This window comes from Odontomachus brunneus, unplaced genomic scaffold (genome assembly GCF_010583005.1).
Source record: "Odontomachus brunneus isolate Ranch 3 - 2012 unplaced genomic scaffold, Obru_v1 Obru_scaffold_095, whole genome shotgun sequence".
NCBI lineage: Eukaryota > Metazoa > Arthropoda > Insecta > Hymenoptera > Formicidae > Odontomachus > Odontomachus brunneus.
This window is the reverse complement of record NW_022639545.1, coordinates 621,199-646,039: the sequence shown is the minus strand read 5'-3', so window position 1 is coordinate 646,039 and position 24,841 is coordinate 621,199. Positions and strand designations below refer to the sequence as shown.

Genomic DNA, 24,841 nt, shown 5'->3' with positions numbered 1-24,841 from the left:
ATATATATATATATATATATATATATATAAAATATATAAATATAAATATATATATAAATAATATATATATATATATATATATATATATATATATTCTCTTGTAATTAAGATTTATATTAAAAATTTGTAATTAAGCTTTATATTATATTTAAAATTCTAATAATTATATATCTTAAATTTCCTACTCAAACTTCCCAATTAAATGTGTAATGTTCTTTTTATTAACCAACATTAATTCTTAGTGACTGGATATCTGAGACCCTGTCTTCTAGGTCGATATTCATAATGGGAGAATTAACATAGAGCCTTGTCACTTACTCTAATTGCGGCGATTCTCCCGTTTTCAATATGAAAACCACAGCAGGGCTTACCTGAAACATAACGAGGCAGTCGATTAAGAAAGAATTATTATCGGAAAAACCTTTTTAACGCGAGCAGTGGGGAAAAAGTTTACGGAGAAAATATTGCAGTAAAAATTACAATGAAATTTCTGTAATCTTGGAACATACAGAATTATAACCAAAATTACTATGTATTTGCTTGAAAATGTTATGCACGTTTGACATTTTACTACACAATTATCGTAATTACTTGAATGTTGTTTATATCGTATTCCAGAAACGGAGTAGATCATCAAATTTACTATTTATATAGTAATTTAAATTACAATTCTAGTGTAGTGTGTTCAGTTTTTTGCAAATAAACATTAGAAAGAGGAAAATGACTTTGATGTAATTTTTGCTACAATATTTTTTCCATATATGAAGAATATATATGTATACCGCATTTAACATCCAAAGCAACTAAATATGAAACATTGTCCCTGTTGATTCCGGCAATACAGAGATCCTTGAATCAGAGTCTGGCCATAGTTATGGTTTTGTCAAATCCTACGAGAGAGAAGGACATATTTTCAATCTCTCTCTTTGTCTATCTCTCTTTAACCTAATTTACTGTAATAAGAGTCTATCTCTCCTTAACCTAATTTACTGTGATTGGATATTGTATGTAATTGGATTTGACAAAACATGACCGACCAATCAAAAACCTGGGTCAAACTCTAATTCAAAGATTAATATTATATTCGCGCGGACAATGTCCCGTGGAAATAATCATTTCCTTTGGGGCATTTTCCCTCGACTTCTAAATAAACATCGTGCGAAACGCAAGTGCGCCGTTTTCCCGGGCTTATCATTATCAGCATCACAATGACCGCGCATTGTAAAGAATAATCCGCGCGATCCTGCATACTCTTAACATTCCTTTATTCTAAAGGCAAAATTGTTTCACTCGCCGCGTAAGATTACCTGGAAGAGCGAGGGTGCCTTTTATCTTCTACATCCTATGCGAAATAAGATCCAATGACGGGGAAGCTTTGCTCGAACGGTGTCGTAAGTCTTAACGCGTGGGGACGTGATATGATTTCGAGAGTTAGGCTCCCAGCCTAACTCTCGAAGAGAAACTCGACGCGAGCGTTTTCGCAAGCCAGGAAAACGATACGCGTCGCTCGAAACGGCTTATTGTTAATTTATAGTATATCGCGCATGTATATAAATTTATATATATTATATACATGTATAATGTTTGCACGCTGGACTCGACGATTTAACGTTTCTGGCACGTCGAGTCGCATTACCGGTGTCCGGAAGCGGCGATAAATTTATAGGCTGCGGGCGCATCACTATGAATAATAATATAATATTAGCCAGGCCATGCGCGTACTCTCTCTATTATGAGACTGGAGAATTGGCAGTTAATTAGGCCGCCGAGCGGCAGCATTAATTACGAAAACGATAATGGATATAACACACAAAGCCGTGGCCACTGATGACGTCTCGGTTAAGATGAGCACGCGATTCGTGGCTGTGGAAAATCGTTATACGTGGGAACATGGTGATAAGTGCAATATCACGCCACTGTTTCGCAACGAATAAATCAAACGAGCACTTTCATCGTGGTCGCGGGATACCTCGTTACGCGGGAACGCGATGACAAGTCTGATGCAGCACATCTCTGTTTGTTGCGCAACAATTAAGTAAAATAATTATTCCCGTCGTCGAGAAGGAATAAAGTTGCGACAGTCAAATAAACACACAAATACACACGCACACAACTGATAAATAATATATAACATTTTTATTATTTATTATATATGTTTTTTAATTGAATAATCGCGGAAAATTCTACAATGGAAAAAGTATCGCAGTTGAATTTATACGAACACACAAAATTCTTAGAATACAACCCCTGCTTTCGTTATTGCAGCCAGTTTGGGTTCAGCTTCTTGCGAGTAAGAATAACGGAGCAGCAAGAACAACAGTCGAGTGAACTTTGTACGTACTTTTTCGTTAGCAATTATTTCTCCCGCTGGCTGTATCTACATAAAAAAGACATTCAAAGCACATCCGCCGCTGCAGCTGGATTTATATCATTAGGCGGCGCTTACGTATTTGTTACCCGTATCTCGTGAGCTGCGATTTTATCTGATCCGGAAATATCGAACCGCGGATAGCACACGGGCCACAAAAGGCACGTTGGAAACGTGCTATGCCACGGAACGACGCTTTATGGGTCGTTTCTCATGGGCAAACGATGTTTAAAGATCAAGGAAACGGCCCCATCGGGAACCGATGCGCACCGTCCGATCGAGCGCGAATAACGAATGAATACCTAACGACGTTTTACGACCCAATATGTGTCCTCTTCGGTCAAATTCGCCGTACACGGTGTTTCAGAATGACAGGCAGTGATTGAACTGGCTGACAGAACTCTCGCAAAGTCAAACAGGAAAGTCGCCATGAGCATAGATTGGCGAACTAATCGTCCTCGAGGCATTCAGCATTTCATTTCGTAATTTATATGTTCGTTTTATGGTGTTCTCCAAACACTTCATTTTATATATATATATATATATATATATATATATATATATATATATATACACACATATATAATCATTGTATCACAAGACGATATAAAATATTAATTTTCAATGTGTGTGTAAGAACTCAAAAGAAAGATGAAGTTAAAAATTAAACAAACAAATTTTCCTGTTCCGTTTAAGCTTCTAAATCTACGAAATATATATATTATATGTATTATAGTATATATTACAAAATATTGTGTATTATGTTATCAAATTATCTTATGTAATAGTATATATTGCCAAAAATATTATTGTTTATTGCAAAAAATTATGCAAAAGCAATATTTTTGTAAATATTATATTATGTTTTATATTATATATATATATATATATATATATATATATATATATATCATATTATAAAATATTATATATTATTATCATATTATATTATATAACAATATATATATATCGAACATTATATTGAATTAAATAAAAACAAAAATGTTTAAGATATAGTACAGTCTCCGCTTATTTGTACAATCTTTACCATTCCTATATTCTTCTAACACCAAAATATAAAAATTGGGAAATTAATATTCTTAAATCTCATGGATTTGTACCAGGAAAACGTTATGAAGAAGGTATTTTATATTCTCGCAGAAACTTCTGTTACCTCTTCGCCTATTATATTCTCCTGATACTAAAATCTGAAAATTTTAAAATTTGGCGCGCAGTCCAAATCGGTCCGCTGGATTGCTGGCGTGAGATGACGGTCATTAATTACAATATATAATGTAATACAAAATACAATCTTCCTGTATGAGGTCAGTATATTTATAATTATAAATTAATTACAATCCTATCGCGTTGGCGCGTGTAACAGTCGTCGATGTAACTGATTGGCTATGTATTTGGATGTCAATCCTGCTAATATCGCCATAAATATGATGATATTATATTTTAATGATAAATATGATAATGTGAATTTAATTGGATGAGAGTTGTGGTTGATGTTTGGCAGTCGTAAAGGTCGCTCAAGCATTTGTGACGCTGTTGCTTTGTCCGGTCATCCTGTACACGTCGTGACAATTCGTCGTACTATGTGGTGCTTCAAGTCACATACAAGAGTTATAAAAATTTGATGGACAAAATAGCCCCGTCCTTCTCCACGCCGTCTGCATTTAATTTTCTGGAACTCGTAAACGGGCGCTGCGCCGCGTTTACCCGGAGCGTTATGACAATGCATAGTAAATCCCCGTCTCCAAACGGTGGCTCGTAAAATTTATGATAAAGGCCGCGAGAGTACTAGCTATTTGTCGATGCCTACGCGATTCACGCGACTGCCCTTCGACGCCGTGCAGTACGTTCGTAAGCTTACTAAAAGGTCGATCATTATCCGCCATCCCGAAGAATAAACGAGAAATGGGCGCATTTATCACGCGTGTTTTTACGACGGAATATCGCGCGCGACGCGGCGGCGGCGATCACTTTGTGATTCATGAACCACTGCGAGTGAGTCCGCTAAAAGTCACTTGTCTCCCGGGATGGCTATCTGAACGGAGGATTGACTTCTCCGCTCTGATCCATCCACCACTGATAACGCGCTTCCGATACGTCGTTACGGCGAAATAATCGCTGATAAGGGCCGGCGGTGGCCCTGAGGCGATCGTAAAAATATCGCCGCCATCAGTGCGCGCGGATTAAGCGAGTTACAATATTTTAGCGCGCCGTATAATTCGTTTATTACGCCGTAAAGAGTGTGTAATAAATTTTTATTTGTCGCGCTCTCTTATCGCGCGGCTCGCACATACACACACATGTTCACCAAATGATGCATTCAGTTTTGTCAAGCCACACAGAGGAAAATATCATTCTACTGCTGAGGAAAGCAATTTTTCAGATTATTTTCGTTCTTTTAACCCGGGAGTGGGCGCGTTAACGGGATTAACGTTAATGGGCGCATATCGGCCATTTCGACCGAAATATATTTAAGCACATATATGTATAATAATTAAGTAATAATTGATAAATTATCAATCCAATTATTAAAAGAAACATAATAATTGAAGGAAATAATCTTATTACATTACTATTTCTTCTTTTTCCGCTCTTTTTTTTCTTTACCATTTCTATATCTAATATGTTTAGGAAATATATTAAACTCATTGTACAAATTAAACTTATTATACATATACTTATTATAATATATGTGAATATATTAAAAATAAAATTATAATATTTTTATTTTAACTACATTAGTAAAAAATGACATTCTTTTAGCTTAATAAAATAAAAAAAGAATTTCTTCTCTCATTTTGCTTTGATTAACTTAAACATTGATTTAATAAATTTAAAAATTGATTTGATAAATTTAGAAATAGAGAATAAATCTTCTTGATTCAATGGCAATATTAAAACTGTTACATTATATATTGTTTCAGTAATTCAAGTATTAATTCAGTAATTCAAGTATTAATTTTAATAATATCGCTATTGAATCAAGAATATATACTCCAATTACGCGTGCTGTTGAGAATTTTATTGATTCAACAAAAAAAGAGAGAACCGTCCGTCCAACTACGATGTCGAAAAGACAATAGACGTTCGGCAGCACATTTCGTTTGAGTTCGAGCGACGTTAACGCGGCAGAGAAAAAAGACTGACGTTAGCGTACTATGATCTTTTAGACCGACTGCTACAAATGTATTAAATTTCATATAGAAATAAGCGTGTCTACGCCGTCTACTTCTCCATGCTGTACAAGAAAACATCAAAGAAAATTTACGTAAAAGTGAAAATACGATGTCAATAGATTAGATGATATAAATAGAAAACGAAAAAGTACGGGAAAATGACCGATGCGCGCCCACTCCCGGGTTAAGTAACGGTTACCCGCAACAAAGAATATTTTCTTAATATACTGAGAGAAAAAATGTAAAAAATAACAAAATATTTACTTGGCGGGTAAAGTAAAAATGCCTCTCCGAACACGTATTTAATCCTGAACATTCATTGTTTTGCTTTTTAAATACGAATATTTAAGCTTTTAACATATATAAGAATGTATATATACACTTAATACTTATATATATATATATATATATATATATATATGTTGAAAGCTTTTAAAAAATATTTATATATTTAAAGATCCAAACTATAAAAATACAGGATCAGATATATGTCCAGGCATTGATATTTTTACTTTTTACTAGTAACATATTTATTTAAATTTACATTTAAATTTAAATGGTTTTGTTTAAACGGAATAAATCGTTGTTTTCACGAAGAGCGCAACGGTGTTTTACGAAAATATGTATTTTCTTGTTTGAAAGAAATGTTTTCGCAACGTGAAAATATATGTATACCATGATATATAATATATAATAATATATAATATATAATATATATTATAATATATAATATAGATCAGTACAAGTATGTTATTAGTATCCATAAAATAATATTTCTTATTTTTCAAGTATTTTTTCTCTATATGTGTATGTATACTATTAAAATAATTAAAATATACTTATCACAAATTTGAGGAGACCTCATTATCACGTTCTCGAAAGAAGAATTTATTTTCTCTCCGAGATCTCGAACATTATTCGAAGAAAAAGTTCGCTCGACTTTATGTGTGGTAAGCTTTTCGTGTTAATTAAACATCCTTAACTAAAATGCTTATCTCGCTAGAATTCGAAGTGTGTTTTCAAATAAATTTGATGTTTACAACGATAGATAGTTTACGATAGATTAGCGAATATGATGATAAACAAGTAACAATTACTCGAACGCGGCATGCATTTTTCTGCGCGCGCACGCAATGAAAAACACGACACGGGGTTTCATCGGGAATCCCCTCCTGCCTCGCCGCCATTACGCGAACGAGTGTTTGCTTTTCATTAAGGGACTATCGAGCGTCCCTGCACCGCCGCGCGCTACAACGTCATCGTTTAATAGACGTCGAGGGTGTCATTAATAGTTGTCGCGCGCGGGCGCGCACGCGCACGTTATTAGGGAGATTAAAAACGCCGGCGATTGAAACGATAGCTGTTTAGGTATTTCGCGAGAGGCCGCGTTTCGAGGGCCCCGTGTATAATTAGAGGCAAACGATGTTCATCCCACTTGATGTCCGCGCGCACTTGTTACACCCGCCGTCGCCGCCGCCGCCACCGCCACCGCCGCCACGACGGCGCCATTAATTCCTGCGTTTCTCTTCCGGTCGTAAAGCAGCGGTGGCCACGTGTGCGACGTCAAAAACCCTTTACTGCTTTACTAAAGGGCGATTATTATCCGCTTCCCGGGCGGACTCCTAAATTTATCGGGCGTGTCGCGCGCACCCTCCGCGCTTTTACGACGAAATTTCGCGCCTGGACTGCTGCACGTCGACGTAAAAAGGTCGATCTCGAAGGATAAAATAATGTTACAGATCTCGAGATAGATAAGTGCGCGTCGATTTGGCGGGAACTTTAAAGTGAAAGTACACCAATGTTTGGACACGTGCGCAATTCTAGACATTCTTATTATTTTGGTCTTCAAATACGAATATTTAAACTTCCAATATAAAAAGTATGTGTACATATTTTAAGTATACATATTCTATGTTTACATATTCGTATTTGAAAATCAAACAATAAAAATCTCCAGGATTAGATGCGTGTCCGGGAATTGATATTTTTATTGTATCAGACGATTTGTAAGGATTGCATCCCTTACGAGTGATTCATACTTATATATGATATGCATCCCTTACGAGTAATTCATACTCATATATGATATATATTTATTTATATTTGTCTGTTTATAATAAATATAAATATAAAGTTATTTATATATATTTGTATATATTTGCAGACATTTAAAAACAACATTTTAACATTCTCAATATATTTATATATTTACATATTTATGACATTAGAATATTTGTCATTTTTCTATTAAATTCTTATAGGATATTTGGGTCTCAAAAGGAAAAAGAGAGGAAATTAAATTGTTTTGTGGAGGAAGTTCTCGTTAAATGTCTGCAAAAATATCGAGTCCATGTTTATTTTTTATATTTATTTTTTATTTTCTAAACAATTATTAACCCTTCGAAATTAAATGATTTCGTTTTCTACATTATTTGATAAAATAATCTACATTAATTTGTCAAGTAATCTACATTACTCGACAAAATCATTTGCATTAACTTGATATTCTATGTTAGATATCGCGATATTAGATATTAAAACATGAAAATATTGCGACAAATACGTGAAATGATTTCGTAGCCTAAATTGACGTCGGAATCATTAAGGGATCCGTCGCGGGAATTAAGATTGGTGAGTTTTGCGACGATCTGCACGATGATGAGATAAGAGCATAAAGGAAAGAAGACAAATATACCGCTTAATTTGCGAAGTAGCCTTAATCACCTCGGAAGTTTGCGCGTTGCGCAAGTTTTTCGGCCCGATAATATTCCGCCGGCATTCGGGAAGTCATTAATTCGAGGCGTTGCAAATCCCTCGAGAGATTCCGCATAGATATTCTTCGGGAGTGTACAAGAAGAAAGAAAAGAAATGCGCCGGCAGGTGAAGAAAAAGTAAATCTAAAAAGAGCTCGCTCTAAATTGCAAATCAGCTAAGCGCATATCTCGCTATTTCTACCAAGCGTTCGGCTGATAAAATAGCATGATCGCGCGCGGTCGCCCCGCGTTACTCGAAGAATTGAAAAATGTTAAAGAATATTAAAAATTTCCGGTGCTCCTAGGGGGCCGTTAACTGAATATCCGCGCCACGCAACGTACGAAGCATCAATCTTACACGCTCGTGGGACTTACGTGAATAAACGACCGACAGTTTACGACTCGTGCCGTGCGAGAAAATCGCACGTGCCACCGGGAAAACTCCGACAGTCGCGTTTCCATCGAATACCCTTCTCAACACATATACATATATACACACAAACATTCCCGGTATACAGCCCAGATAATATTTTCGTGACTCTATTTCGAGTGACCAAGAGCTTAGCTCTTCTATTTATAGAACCAAGTTCACTTGGTTCTATAAATTATCATGGTATTTTCATAAAATCCTCAAAAGAAAATGATTATATGCGAAATTTGGCGTGATATGGTTATGTATAATTATATTTATATACAGTTACACAAAAAAAATAACCGTTAGAGTGTAACTGAATTTTCTGCTACTTGGAAATCAGATAAGAAACTCGACTGCAGAAACAGAAAGATTTCTGTAGGAGGTTTTCACTCAGCCAATTGTTCCCTCACTTGCCTCAACCGAGTTTTAATGCAGCCGAATGTTCAGACAAATATTTTCGGCCGCCGTAATAGCGATATTATTTCTTGTCAGAGAGTTTTTCGTCTTCATTCAGTTACACAATTGGAATGCTTTTTTTCTGTATATATATTTCTATATAGAAAAAATGCTGTTACATAAATACTATTGAAGTCAACCCTTGTGCTTGCGGCAACTTATGATGTCGGCGTTTAATTGAATGAATTTTTTTCTTTTTCTATTGAAAAGCGTTTTTTCCCATATGAAGATATATATAATTGTATTATGTATTGCGTAAGAGAGAGAAAAATTGTCCAAAAATGAAAATATATTTATCCTGTGGATACTAATAACACATTTATTTAAATCTCTAAATTCTTTTATAAACAATAGCTTTCATAAATAAACAATGAGTAGTTAAGGTTTGAAGAAGGCGTATATTTTTTTATTTGAAACATTTTATATTAATATAAGTAAATATATTATTAGTATTCACCACATGAATGTTTTTATTTCTTAAATATTTTCCCTCACAGTGTATATATGATCTTATGTGATCATATCGCGCCAAATTTCATATATCAGTCATGAATAATTATATATACTTTGATATATAATCATATATGACTATTTTTCGCCGGGTTATTTCATTATATCGGAAATGTAGCTCGCGGCAAGCTCTCCGTGCGTATTCGATCGTATATCGCGCAGAGAGAAGCTGTGGACTAATTAATCGAAAAACACCTGTCGTTGAAATTAATCCCGAGATACCCTGGCGTTTGCGCGAACGATGGAATTATTGAAATGTGCCGCCGAACGAGGGAGAGAGTATCTCACAATCAGTCTGGTCGAGTTGTATCGCGTTACCTTCCCTGACCTCGTGTTACGAGAGCTCGGGGAGCATTATCGATCCGGCGACGTTACGTCCGCGATACGATTCCTCCGTGTATTCCGCGGAGTATTTCCAGACGGAGCTTCCCGCGTGATAAAAATCGCGCGTCTCGTTCGTCGCGCGGGCCGGAAGTGCCACATCAGAAATCGCAACGTCGCGCTTCGCGACAGCACGGAATTATTGAGGGAGGCGGAAATCGCGGAAGCCCGCGTCGTTATGTCGCGGATTACGCGGAGTCGGGCAGGGGTGAAAGCCGGGCGAAGTTCGGAGGGAAGTCACCGGGATTGCGACTGGCGATGCGAAATGGGGAGAGCGGTTCCGTTTTCGATTCTGGTCGCGGCGCGCCGGCGGCAAGGAGACGAAACTTTTCTAATTCCGATTCGTGAATATACGCCGCAGTCGCTCACTGCTGTTTATCGAAACGCAGCTGCCTCTCGTACGCGCGTCTACAAGGCTGGATGTTTCCAACGTATCCTCTCTTTTTCTCTGACCGAAAAATCGGCCGAAGAGACGAAGGATGGAAGAAGTGGGAAACGATATATAAAATAACACTCTTTTCCGTTGAAAAGAATGCTGAACTGACATAATGCGGCTTCATACATTCTGAGAAAAGTAGCAACATGATAATGGCAACTGTATATATTGTGAGAAAAGAAATATCTAGAGAATATTTATTTGGCGGGCACTGATTGACGCGTATTTACTTGTACTAATATAAAATATTTTTTCAAATAAAAAGATGTATATTTACTTAAAATTTTCTTAAAACTTCGGCTTTTCATTAAAACAATTGTTTATTATATTTAAGTAAAAGAATTTAGATTAAAATAAATATGATATTAGTATCCACCGAGCAAACATTTTCTACATGTTAGATATTTTTTCTTTCGGTGTAGATGACGACTACACAAGTTTTGTATGTAGAATTAATCTATATAGTTTAATAAACGACCTTTCTGTAGTTATGTAGTTTGTAGTTTTATTTGCCATTATTCGATAAACGAAATAAACGCAAAGAGGATTCCGCGATAATCTGCAGCGAAGCGGGATGGGGCCTTTTTTGTAGTTATTGTAAATAGAACTGAATTTTTAGGAGAACTATATAGAGAACTTTATATTCTCTCGCTATTCGGCTTTAGTTACAATAAGTACAATGAAAGAAAAGTATCTGAAAAATAGTAATAGTAATAGTAGTCTTTCTTTAGTAAGTTTTCTAATAATATATTTACTTAAATCTAAGTTCTTTTATTTAAATAGAATAAAAACTTGTATTTTCATGAATAACTAAGGTTTTTTAAGGTTTAAAAAAATGTATATTTTTTATATTTGAAAAGGTTTTTTTATAAGATTTTAAGAAAATGCATATTTTTTCTTATTTGAAAAGTATCTTCTTTCAGCATAAGCAAATATGTTATTAGTACCAACTAAATGTTCTTTATTTCTTAGACATTGTTTTTCTTAGGGTAAAATATAGTTTATTAAACTATATATATTAATCGTATATACAAAATTGTACTCGTATAGCTGTCTACATACTTAATATCACGATGCATTTTTCTCTGAATATTCTGTACTGTTTCTTTATTTGGTAGTATTTTTTTTGTAGTATTTGGTAGTTTCTTTATTTGGTAGTATGGAATTGCAAATGTTCGTAATTGAAAAAGTACAAATGTCAATGATTGACGAAGTACATGTTATGTACAAAATTATTATTTATGTACAAAATTAACAACAAATTTTTATTTAAAAAATTTCTCTGTTCTTAATGTAACATGGACAACTCCGCCATTGACATTTATACATTTGCGCTGAGCAAGCGTTCTATATGACTAAATAGAAAAAACTGCGGATTATATCGGTATGCAGCATCCCTTTAAGACTGTTCGCGTTTAATTAATAAAGGTCGTTATTTTACGCATGATTTGCCATTATTCGATAAATGAAATAAACGCAAAGAGGATTCCGCGATAATCTGCAGCGAAGCGGGATGAAGCCGTTTAATAATTTTTCGTATATATGTGCCGTATTTAACTGGACCATTCGTTACGAATGGCTGCATTTAATCTGGCGCTCTCTCACCGCGAGACAGAAAGAGAGAGAAAGAACGAGAGAGGGTGCCAGAGCAGGCTTCTGCTCGTTCGGGGGTCGCTTAGTCTAGTCGATAATAAATGTCCGCGGTATAACGTACGCATTGTTGCGATAACGCGCGTGATCGGAAGTGGAAGCACGTCCCGGCATATTCGCAGGCAGTACGCCGATAATAATACTTCTTTGCGATGAGTTCCGCCGAGCCGGCCGGGGGAAGCCGTGAGGGTGGCGCGGCGCACACATCCCCGCGCCGTAGGAAAAGTTTCCCCATAAATCTACGATTCTAAGGCCATTGTCCGTTCAGGGCCGTACACATCGTCTGCCTCTGGACACCCGGTATCGCGGAACGGCCTTTATGCCCGATGAAATATATTGCTGCCGAGAAGATAGCCGAACGCCACCGCCACCGCCGCTCGGTGAAACTCGCCCAAGTCTCGGAAATTCGTTTCTTCGCGCGACAACCCTTCTTTCTCCGCGATCATGGAGTCTCGTTGGATCGAACATAGCATCCCCTTCCGTCTCCCATCCCGCAAATTCCGGCTCTTTAATCCCTCAAAAGAGAGTCCACGAGGAAGATAATAGCCGGGGCAGGTTTCTTCAATTGAAGTACTCTCGAGAATCGAGTGCGGTCGACTTCATAAAGTCGCGTCTTCTTTACATTCCTCTCGTGTAAGAAAAATAGGAGGATTAAATACTTCGCTCCTCGAGAGGACTAAGGAGAGGACCAAGGAGAGGTGGAAAAATTAGATAGGAAGTAGGAACCGTAAGAGAGAACGAAGTTGTGAAGTGACGTAAAGCATAAGAGACTGGGGAATCCCGGTTTCTTTCCAACAATGGACGCTATTATAATACACGCAGGATGAGATTTCAAGTTCGTGCCGGCGAAAGTTTGCGAGCTCGGTGACAAAGAGGGCGGAAGAAAATAAACGCGCGATCCTGCGGATAACCCATTTCGGGGCGCCGCCGCGGAGGCTGGCGCGAGTTACTTTCCAGAACGTATTACAAAATCGGGAGAATTTTTATGAAGCAGTTGGAAAGTTTACCTTCAGGCGTCTGACAACACGGTGATTCCGGTCTCCCGTAAAGAACAGACGCTGCGGCGAGACATTTGTGCATCGCGCCTGGGAACAGACGTTGTTTTCCGAGGAATTTGTGCTTCCATGAACGTTTCATACACCAAGCTCACGCTTACATCGCGTTAACTCATCGGGCTGGATTTTGTCATTCGTGTGCAGCCGCAGAAACCGACGGGCTTCCTCTTTTCAAGGGAAGCCCGTCGTGTATCTTACAGGAACTGTTATTCACGAATATGGGGGACAACGTGCAGCGTACACATTATCCGTAGAGCAAGTTAAATTTTATGTGTAATTCAGCGAGACGACGCGGCAGGTAAGAAAAAAGAGGACTGCTGCCAGCGTTTCATATCTCGGGAGATAAAATGCTCCTTCGCGTATTATCTTATAACTCGAACACACAGTTTTCTTCGTTTGATTAGCCGCTTCCTTTGAAATGCAAACACAAATGATGATAATAATAGCCGATAATAATAATACTTAAAGATTCACAAAAGGAATTTTGTGAAAGAGGGCTTAACGTTACACACAGAAAAATATATACTGCATTCAGGTAAATGTTGCTTGTTTCAAATTTTTATATATCTACAAATCTACCATAAGTTCGTCATAAGCAAATTCAATTTATTCAAAATATATTCTGAATCCCCTAGCGAGTTTAGCATTTTATTGAAAAATATTAAATTAAAAGAAAAATTCGCGGCTTGCTTACTACATAAAGTCGAACAAACTTTTTCTTCGATAAAGTCTTATAATATTTTTACAAAGAGAACAAATTCCTTCGAGTACATGATAATGAAGTCTTCTGAAATTTTTCATGTGCATATTTTAAGACTATTATGAAGAAAATATTCATTGTTGAAGATAATCACTACTTAAAAAAAGGAAAGTAAACTGAGTAATCGATTTTCCGAGCAGAGAGAGAGAGAGAGAGAGCACGCGCGCGCGCGCGTGTGTGTGTATGATGATATTTACTGTTCATCGAAATAATTAAATTTATTCAAGATGTATCCTAGCATTTCAATGAGAAATATTAAATTAAGAGAAAAATTTGGCTGCATACACAAATAGCAATAAAAGTCTAAAATATGTTTTAGAGATAACCTGAAGACATTTAAAATAAACAAGATATCTCTCTCCCTCTCTCTCTCTTTTAGACATCTCTAAGATATCTTTTGAATATTTATATCATATGGGTAGAGTCGAGCCAATCTACTTCGATAAAGTCGTATAATATTCTCGTAAAGAGAATACATTCTTTTGAATGCATGATAAAGAGAGATTTTAAATATGTATATTTTAAGACTGTTATCAAGAAAACGTATCTCTTGGTAAGGATAACCATTATTTAAAAGAACGAAAGTAAACTGAAAGCAATCGCTTTTCTTAGCAGTAGAAGTGATATTTTTCTAAAAATTTTAAAGAGAGAAGTGAAGGTCTGTAAGAGTTAAGCGTTAGGAGGATGTGCGCAAAAAATCATAAGTATACCATTTATTTTACAATCATATATTAACCGCGAACATTTCGATCCTAAGAATCCACAAAGGATTAAGTTTATTACTTGCATTAAAAAAGATCCAATATAGAATCAAAACGTTTGCGGTTTGAAATTTCGTTTCAAGAAATTGAGAATGTTTAGAATCCCTGTAATCCCGATTATTCCCATATTACCAAGAAACTTAGGGAATTTCTCAATTATTTTCAAGAAATTTAGAGAATAGAATCGAGTCACTCGAATTCTTTTACTCATAGAATGAATTCTTCACTCTGAATCGCCAAGATCCGAGACTGAAGGGTGATTTTATAATGTATTGCACTATACTAAAATTTGTTCACTATATAACATTTTCAGATTGATATTTTTCTGTATACATACACACACACACACACAAGACTTATTCATCCGTGTTGTATTTTTAGCGTCAACCGTATTGATCGACGTGAATTCGAAACACGAACGAGCAGATCGTCGAGCACACAGATATGGCGCGCAGGAATTAAGGAATTAAAGAACTAAATGCTGCAGTACGCATGCAACTCGCGATCCAGTTGGGCACGAGGGAGATAGCGGCCGATTGTTTAATCCTTTTGTAGTAGGTAAAAGCTAGGAAATACCGCTCGACCGAAGCCCCGCTTTTCGCGATTAATAAAATCGCCGAACGACCGGACGCACGAAGCCTTCGGACAAAGATTTTATTTCGTTCATCGATGCAATCGACAGGAGCGTACGCGCATGGCGTGGTGCAGCGTGAGAAAAGCACCGCTTTGCGTGCCGGATCGTTCACCTGCGCGCGCGCTACACGGTGATAAAACAAAAGCGGTGCTTATCGTCGGCGATTCATGCGGGAAATCTGGCGTGTCGGTGAACGAGCGAACGGCGCGATCGCACGGCCGTATCGCGAAGAAGTCGATAACTGCGTTATTAAATTGCGTGTCCCGCAAGTGGTCGATAAAATATTCGCGTCCCGATATAGGAATGACAGTCCTTAAAGCTCCCTAACCGTGTGTGCGCGGTTATCCGTAACAGATTCTGTCGGGCCGCAGTTTGGAAATTCCATATGCATTCTCTGTGTTTTTAATATCATCGCGGGATATTCTCTTGAACGGATCTCTCGCGGCCGCTGTGTGCGTGAAATTTTCTATTTTCTGAATTCTTTAGGGTGAGAGAGAAAGATATCTCACTCGAAAAATGAATGAAAACTCGCGCGAAACGACAGCGAAAATGTTGCTACTCGCCGAATCGCAGGAGCGAAATGCTGCACTCAAACTTGGTTTGGATTCTGATTTCGTATGAGTGAATGTTTCACTAGGTTAAAGTGAATTTATTCTTGTATATATATTCAATTCATCCTTTTCAATTTCGAGTGAAGATCAACGATTTAAAATGAAGAATTCGTTCTATAAATGAAAAATCTCATTCCTAAATTTTTTATAAATTCTCAACAATAATTCTAAGTAATTCTTAATAATAATTCTTAAACTCCTTGAAGTAAAATCACATTCAAAATGAGTGAAAACGCGAAAGATACCGCCATTGGAAGTCGCGCAAGTTTCAATTGATTAGGGCGAATTAATTCTTGCACGGGAACAAAAGTTTGGTTGGATTAATCTTTCTGCTGAAATATGAATGAACCAAAAAATTCCGCTTGAAGTCACTATAGAATTCTATTCCGTTAATAAAGTTTCCGCTTGAGTAGAATTCTGGTAATTTTAATCGGAATTTTCTGGTTCACTCGTATCTTATATCTCGGAAATTTGGTTAATCTAATCAAACATTTTCCCGCATGTGACGACGAAATACATCAGCTTCACTCGTCAATATCGAGTGAAAGTCAATATCCATTCAACGATTAAAAGGGTGGATTAAGTGGGTTCACTGCATGTGTGAAAAATCACTCAGATTCGACTGTTACTCTATTTCTCGGGTGAAATTTCGTCACAAGAAATTTAGAGAGCACAACTAAATCGCGCCCCCGAATATTTTCTCATCGGCGACCGCGAGTTGCCTGTCGTGAAATTACTCTCTCAAGCGGAGCGCCGTAAATTTATCATTGCATTCGAAGTTATAATGTATTTACAAGCATCGAGCTCGCGATACGCGCGGCTCGCACGAAAAGTGGATTAAGCACCGACTCGTTCTCGCGCGCTTTAAGTCCCTCGCGTTGCGTACATATTAGATCGTTAATTAATGGGCGCTTTTACGACCGCAGAGGCACACCGCCTCTGTTTTTATCGCGATGCCGATAGACGACGACAGTTTCATCACTTTAATGTAGTCACGTCGATTTTACATCTTCGCGAAATTCCCAGCCGAGCCCGCACGAGTAAATTCGGTGCGCCCGGGAAGTTGTTAAACGAGACAAATTTACACCGTAAATTCGACGGGGACAGCACGAAGTGCAACAAATTCTAATCTGCGTTCAGAGAAGCTGTATGGCGGGATAAAACGGTAACGGTAATTTCTCGGGTGCGAGGCGGCAAATTTTGTCGCGGGACAGCTGTAAGTTCCGCGGAGACAGATAGATAAGTTTATTTATATTAAAAGTTTCCGCCTATGATACTCGATGGTAAATTTCATGAATGGATAACTGTACGGACAATTGTATAGTAGAATTTGCTATAGAATTTGGTAAGAACGAGGAATAGGTCGACATTCTGCAGTAATTAATTATTCTTTTACTTTTACGCTATATAATTTCATTTTAAAACTTACATGTCAAAATGTTATGACATGTTATATGTCAAAAAATAAAGATATTTACTAAATAAGAATATTTTTTTCTCTATGTATATACGTTCTCCCCGTGCAAGAGCAAAATGTGGATGACATTGATGAAAATATTAAATGTTCCCTATTACAATTTTTAGAATAAATTTTTTAACGATCAAAAATCGATGTTTGATCTTTATTCATAAAGAATTTGAAAAGAAAGCCCTCAAATCGTGCGATCAAATCGTGCCTTTCTTTATGTGAATTAATATGTTGTCCGCAGATTCACAGTGAGAAAATCGCAAGATTTGAATTTTAATGAAGGTCTTCCTAAAAGACAGATAGAGGGAGACAGTTGCGTAAAATATAAGAACAAGAATACAACGTATGGAAACGTTACTTTCGCCGATTTATCGGCGTGACTCTCGGTGGCGGCTCTTGTACAAATCATTCCAACGGCACTCGGGACACGCATAAGCGGCGATTGCAAAACGTTTCGATACAACACGATGTTGCGTTATCGCAGACGCCGTCGGCGGAGTTCGAAGACGCGAATCGCTTCCGCTTCCGCTACGAGCGTCACTGTGTAAATCCTTCCTTTATTGCGACAGACTCGCCAGCGCACACAATTCCGTATGCGATGCATTTCTGATAGTCTGCAAGTTTGAATTACGACGATAGGGGAGCGGGATCAAGGCCATTGAGATCGGATTCGCGATGCCAAGCGTAACTAACCGTTCCTGTGCGTCTCTTGATCCGGAATATATATATATATATATATAGACACACACACACACACACACACACACACACACACACACTTCTGCTCCTTCTTCCTCACTCTCTCTTGCGCTCTTTTCATCTATCGATCTATCTACCTATCTATGTATCCGACTGCCTGACTATGTATACACATCTTCTACCTCCTTTCGCTCCTCTCCCCGGATCGCTACAGTGTCCTTTGATTCTCCGAAGCGTTGCGTCTGTCTAGCTTTACCCACTGAATGGTCTCATTTGTGATCGGCTCTCGCGCTAAGTCGCCCCTAATGACCTAGCCGGTATAATACGACGCTGAGTCGCTGTTATTCCACGGAAACGAAGTCCGGAAGATAAGAACGGTTGAAATTATCGACGATGCTTGAGAGTACGTCGAATGGTGGGCAGGTATGCGTAAATTTGACAGCGATTTTGACTAGTCGATTTGTAAGAATTGCATGGTTTATAAGTGGTTCATACGACGCTCGCATACCACACGCAGACTGACGAAATGAAACACGAAAGAAACACCAAAAGAATGATCAAAATTTGCTGAAAATGGTAAAATGTAACACGAAAACCTGAGTGTGGCTTTTGGTAAATTTGTTGCTACGTCAATGTAACTTCTCAATATTGTATGATGTGAAATTAGTGATTAATTCGATACCGCATTTTAGTTTCTAGTTGTAATTTAAATTGTGAAGTTTTGCGATTTTCATAATTATCACGACGTGGGAGGATGATGAAAATTTTATTATTCTTTCAATCACTTCGATGAAGCTAGTATACTGCAAATCTAAGTGTGTTATTTTGGCTGAATATTTTTCATGCGTTTCTTATTGCTTCAAGTCTCATCATTTAACATGTTTAAACGTTGTCACATTATGACGTTGTCGTAATTTTAATACGTTTTAACTCTTTGGGGACCACTTTATATATGATGGTTAGTTACACACATGTGTTCCCAAAGAGTCCCCAAAGAGTTTAAAGACACAACGATGATTTAAAACTACAATAAACCTGTAAAAAAACTTCTGACAAATTACACGCTTATGTGTTTAAAAATAACACACTTTTACAGCGAATAATAACACAGAAAATGACACAGAAATATAATTGTGACAACGAATTTTCAAAGTTAAAACGGAACGCTACTAGCAGTATACTTTAGCTACGTGAACTTGGCATCCGACTTTTGAAAAAATAAATGATTTTGAAAAAACGAAATAAAAATCACTATAAACAACTACAAACGATTTAGAAAAGTCGCCCGCTTGCAGATTTGAGATATCTAAAAAAATGGTAAAGTTCGCCCTTAGGCGTTTTGTTAAATTGTTGTAACTTTTGAGCGGTTCGATTACAAACGAAACGAAAATCACTATAAACAACTATGAACGATTTAGAAACGTCACCCGCTTGCAGATTTGAGATATCTCAAAATGGGGTGTTACTCATTTTTTTAAATTTCTGTAATTTTTAATGGATGGAACTACAAACGAAATTATTGTTACTACAAACAACTACAAACAAAATGTTAACTTTTTACGTAGAAAAAATTTATTTTTTTTAAAGTCAGGTGCCAGGTTCACATAGCTATATACTTTCATGACGTCATAGCGTCAGAACTCGCAGTAAATAAAAAAACGCACCCATAACTTTTGAGCGGTTCGACTACAAACGAAACGAAAATCACTATAAACAACTATGAACGATTTAGAAACGTCACCCGCTTGCAGATTTGAGATATCTCAAAATGGGGTGTTACTCATTTTTTTTAATTTCTGTAATTTTTAATGGATGGAACTACAAACGAAATTATTGTTACTACAAACAACTACAAACAAAATGTTAACTTTTTACGTAGAAAAAATTTATTTTTTTTAAAGTCAGGTGCCAGGTTCACATAGCTATATACTTTCATGACGTCATAGCGTCAGAACTCGCAGTAAATAAAAAAACGCACCCATAACTTTTGAGCGGTTCGACTACAAACGAAACGAAAATCACTATAAACAACTACGAACGATTTAGAAACGTCACCCGCTTGCAGATTTGAGATATCTCAAAATGGGGTGTTACTAATTTTTTTTTAATTTCTGTAATTTTTAATGGATGGAACTACAAACGAAATTATTGTTACTACAAACAACTACAAACAAAATGTTAACTTTTTACGAAGAAAAAATTTATTTTTTTTAAAGTCAGGTGCCAGGTTCACATAGCTATATACTTTTATGACGTCATAGCGTCAGAACTCGCAGTAAATAAAAAAACGCACCCATAACTTGTTCCAACATGTGACACGGATTTTCAGTGTACTAAATTGAATATGAAATTTTCATCATACAATACTGTAAATCTTTTGTCATATCGATGCGGTAGCAAGTTTGCACAAAGTTGCACTTAGATCTTCATATTAAATTTTGCACGACACACTGTCTCGAGCAAATTCTACTGATCATTCTGCCGAGTATTTCTATTTCGTCAATCCACGTGACAAATATGAGAGCCATGTGAGTACTCACGAGAGGCGCGACCTTTGCGAACCGACTAGAGTAAGGTTGCTGTCGAATTTACGTGTCTTTGAACGTTAAAGCGCGTTCTCTCCGCCGGGCGATCGATCTTGACTGAAAATATCGTTAATCCATGGAAAGGAGCAACTCACTTGTTAACGCTACTGGGAAATTGCGACTAATGTCGTTCGTCAGGGTCTCCTGCGTGCATCGGAGTCCCGGTGCGGGCGGGAGGGCGCCTTTGTACGAGAGACATCGCGAACAGTAAGTACAGCAGCCGGGCGCGGCTGCTTGAAAACTATAACCGAGTTAAAGGAAACTCCTTAACTAAATTCCACGTTAAATACCGACTTTCGCCTTAACCCTCGACCACGGTGTTCCTAATTGAATTAAAATTTCCGTGCAAGTCCGACGTGGTTATAGCGCCGCAACTGGAGTTTATCGCCCAAACGTATAGCGCGCCGACGTTCGCCATTTGCCGTTGGGAATCTTTTGACCGTGGCGGCCAACTGGCGGCGGTTCATAAATCCGTCCTGCTTGCCGTTCCCAGGAACATGGGCCGCGCGACGTGTCGCGATCCCGACGGCGAAAAATTATGCGAGCCACGTGCGTGTCGTCACAGCCCGGCAAACACCCGCGTCATTATTATTTATCGACGTGTCAGGCCCGCCATTCGCGCTCGTCCAGACATCTCGCGCGAGTTGCTCCAAGTGGTAGACGCGATGATAATCCCGAATATCTCAAACAGGATCTGACCCGTCCCGGAAAACATGTCGGCCCGGCGGCGGCCCGAGAGAGACAAGAAGAAGAAAGCAGTCCTTGCTCGAGTAGTAACGAATGAGATTCTTCTGCGCGTGACGCAGCTTCATCCTGATAGATAAAGCTGGAAGAAGGGTGAAATTTCTCCAGGCACCTCCGGGAGAATGAAAAGACCAACGAGAGCGTAAGAGGGTGCGAGAGAGAGCGTAAGAGGGGAAGGAGAGAAAAAGAGCGTAAGAGAAGCTGAGGGGGAAAGATGGAGATCAGATTCGCAAGAGGAATCAATGACCGATGCGGGTCACGTAGGTAGATACAGAATTTAGTCGGCGACGCTACGCTGTAGGCTTGGTGGATAAAGTTATACTTTTGGGATAATGGGGTCATCCTTGGAACCGCGCCGGCGGGAGAAGGCCTGCCGGCAATTCCGCAAATCGCTGAGAGCGCAACGGACTCCGTTCTATCTTGTGGTCGGCGTTACGGGTTAAAATAAAGCGAACGGCCGCCCAACCGCTGCCGGAGTATCGTCCCTCGCGGGCTCAGGGAAGTAAATGGCAAGGACGAGCGCGGCCAGTTCGCATGGGAATTATTAATGGCCAATGTGTAATCAAGAAAGAATTGTTGTGAATACGAGTACAATCGTTCGCGAAACGGTTTAAGATAGTTAAACTCCGGCGAAGTTGGGGGCGCATTGCATGGAAACGATGGCTAATCGTGAACCTGCACGGGAATTCGTTATAAACTGAGAAAAAAATACTTGAAAATTTATTTGTGGAATAAAAATTTATTTCACAAAAATGAAATTTATTTCACAGAAATAATCCTTATTTTACGGGAACGAATAAATCTCCAAGTACTTTTTTCTCAGTGTAATAACAATCGAAGTGATAATATATAAAACACTTGAAGTTTTATATATTGTCTCCTAAGTACACTTATATATCAAAATATCATTTTGAAAACACATTTCTAAAGATTTTTGTTATGTGCTGGCAAAGACGAAACTACTGAGACATCAACCAACAAAGCAAGTTACCAGATGTTGCTACAAAGTAACAGTGTCAATAAACGCGTTCTGCATTTATCGTCCTTGCATGTAGTTCCTGAGAAATCGATATTGCTTGAGAACCAATCTTGCTGAATAAAGGATTGAAATAAAAAATTTTCTGAATAACAAATTTATTGTATGTATATGGAATTTATTGTATGGTGTAAGTGCAATGATCCATTAAATTTTATACACTGAAGAAAAAGATATTTAAAAATTAACAAATATTGTCTTCATTTAAACAGAATATTGTTTACTTAAACCGAGTAAACAATATTTTAAGTGAAAAAAATTTTGATTTAAGTGAATATGTTAATAGTATCCACCTAATAAATATTTGTTAATTTTTAGATATTTTTTCTTAATATAGTATATCTGCTTGTATGAATACAATTAATATAATATGAAAGTAATGTAAAGTATTAAATAATGTAAAAAACATTTAGAGTATCCATTGTCGATTGTCTCATTGTTGTGATAATCATAAAGGTCTATCTGGTCTGTTACAAGCGATTAATACGCAAATTAGACAATGGCTCACGATTATGGTCATTTGAGACGCGTGCCAACTTCCCCGGAAAAAATGCGCTGGATCCGTCTCGCAAACGAGGGTGTACCCGTATCTTATCCAGGACCTATCTATCCCGTATCTATTCAGTTCCTTCAAGAGAGCTTTCTTTACGATGACTCGGCACGGACAATCCCCTTACGAGTTAGCCGAGAAACAATCAATATTCATTCCAACAATCGCGCGGGTCGATAAGGGCTAAGGGGCGAACGTTTCCCTTTGCAAATAGACCACGCATCCTTCGCTTCTTCATCCCGTCCCGCCTGTCCTACCTTTGTTCGCGTTTGCGCCCTTCCCACGTAGAAACATCTCAGAGAAAAATTGACTGCTAGCTAGTAACTAGACAGTTTTTACTGGCTAGGATGAATTAGTTACTGTTTTGAAACTTGGCAGAAAATACTGGCTATTTTTTCATGGCCAATTACTAGTCAGAAACTAGGTTTGAAAAAATAATAAGTAAATACTAGGCAATTTCTGCCTATTAAAAATACTGAAAATACTGTTCAGTGTCTTATCTTGGGTAGTTTTTTTATCAGAAACTATGCAAGAAAAATAGTAAGTAAATATTGGATAGTTCCTGCCTAGTAAAAACTCTGAAAATATTGTTCAATATTTTTGGGCCAGTTATTTGTCAGAAAATATGATAAGAAAACGATAAAACAAGAAAAATGGTAAGGAAATGCTGTGCATTTTCTGTCCAGTAAAAAATCGGAAATTACTGACGAATTTTTTTAAGATAGTTGCTGGCCAAAATAAAATTTATATTAAGGATGAAATAAAAAAAATTATAAAAATTTAATTTTATAATAATAAAATTATTGTACATATATAGTTAAATTATTTATAACTATTAATAAACTGAAGAAAAATAGATACTGATCAGAAACCGACAAAAAAATACTTATAAATAGTCAAAAACGACATAGAAACTAGTAAAAAACTGCTTAGAAACTGCTAATAAACAGGTTAGATACTAATAAAAATCTAGTTAAAAACTGATCTAAAACTGTCTAGTTCAACTGTCTAGTTTTTGACGAAGTAAGCGTTGACCAAACCAGTCAGTTTCTAGCCAAAAAAACTGACTAAAAACTAGCTAGTTACCAAAAATTCCTGGACAGTTACTGGTCAGAAACTGGATAAATTTCTACTCGGGTTACTCTCTGGCCTAACGGCGTGATATATTTTGCGCGACCGTGCCTTCTCCCCCGCACATATGTGAGATATTATCGATACTACGATACTTTTTCGTATAATGTCGCCCGCGCGCCTGCGTCAGTCTTTCCGGGCGCTCCGCCATTATTCTAATCGCCCCAACTGCACAATCCATTCTGCCGATATCCGGTTTCGCTTATTCAGGCGCGAGTATTTCAGCCGTGCCCCGCACGCGTATCAGCAGTCATCACTTAGCCGAATATCTGCCAGCCGGATCCGGCGAGCGCAATCGCCCGGAAAATTTAATATCGCGCCATTAGGCGTATGCCTCGCGCCCGGTAATTCAGCGAAATGCAACGTTAAATATGCCGCCGCTCTAACGTTCCCTCCCCTTCTCCTTTCCCTTCCTTCTCCTTCCGCGAACGACTTTGCGCCACGACAAACGCAACAATAGCAATCTACTTCGCCCCGGCGATGCATTTAAACGCCATTTGCAGCTCGTTACGTCTTCTAAAAGACGACAATCGGCCTTTTTTGCACTCGGTTCTCGCAGTGTGCACTGAGAGAGCGAGCGAGCGAGATAGATAGATAGAGAGAGAGAGAGAGAGAGAGAGAGAGAGAGAGAGAGAGAGAGAGAG

The 24,841-nt window shown here is 37.8% G+C and overlaps 2 protein-coding genes across 2 annotated transcripts in view; both read right to left on the bottom strand.

Annotated features, from left to right (window-relative positions):
- Window positions 1-24,841, bottom strand: part of LOC116848412 — a 751,173-nt gene that overhangs the window by 153,460 nt on the left and 572,872 nt on the right. The window lies entirely within an intron of this gene.
- Window positions 145-24,841, bottom strand: part of LOC116848417 (zinc-finger homeodomain protein 2-like) — a 93,946-nt gene continuing 69,249 nt past the window's right edge. Inside the window, exon 2 of the mRNA XM_032824494.1 lies at window positions 145-371. Coding sequence (XP_032680385.1) covers window positions 315-371 — 57 coding nt within the window. The 3' untranslated portion in view covers window positions 145-314. The remainder of the gene's footprint in view (window positions 372-24,841) is intronic.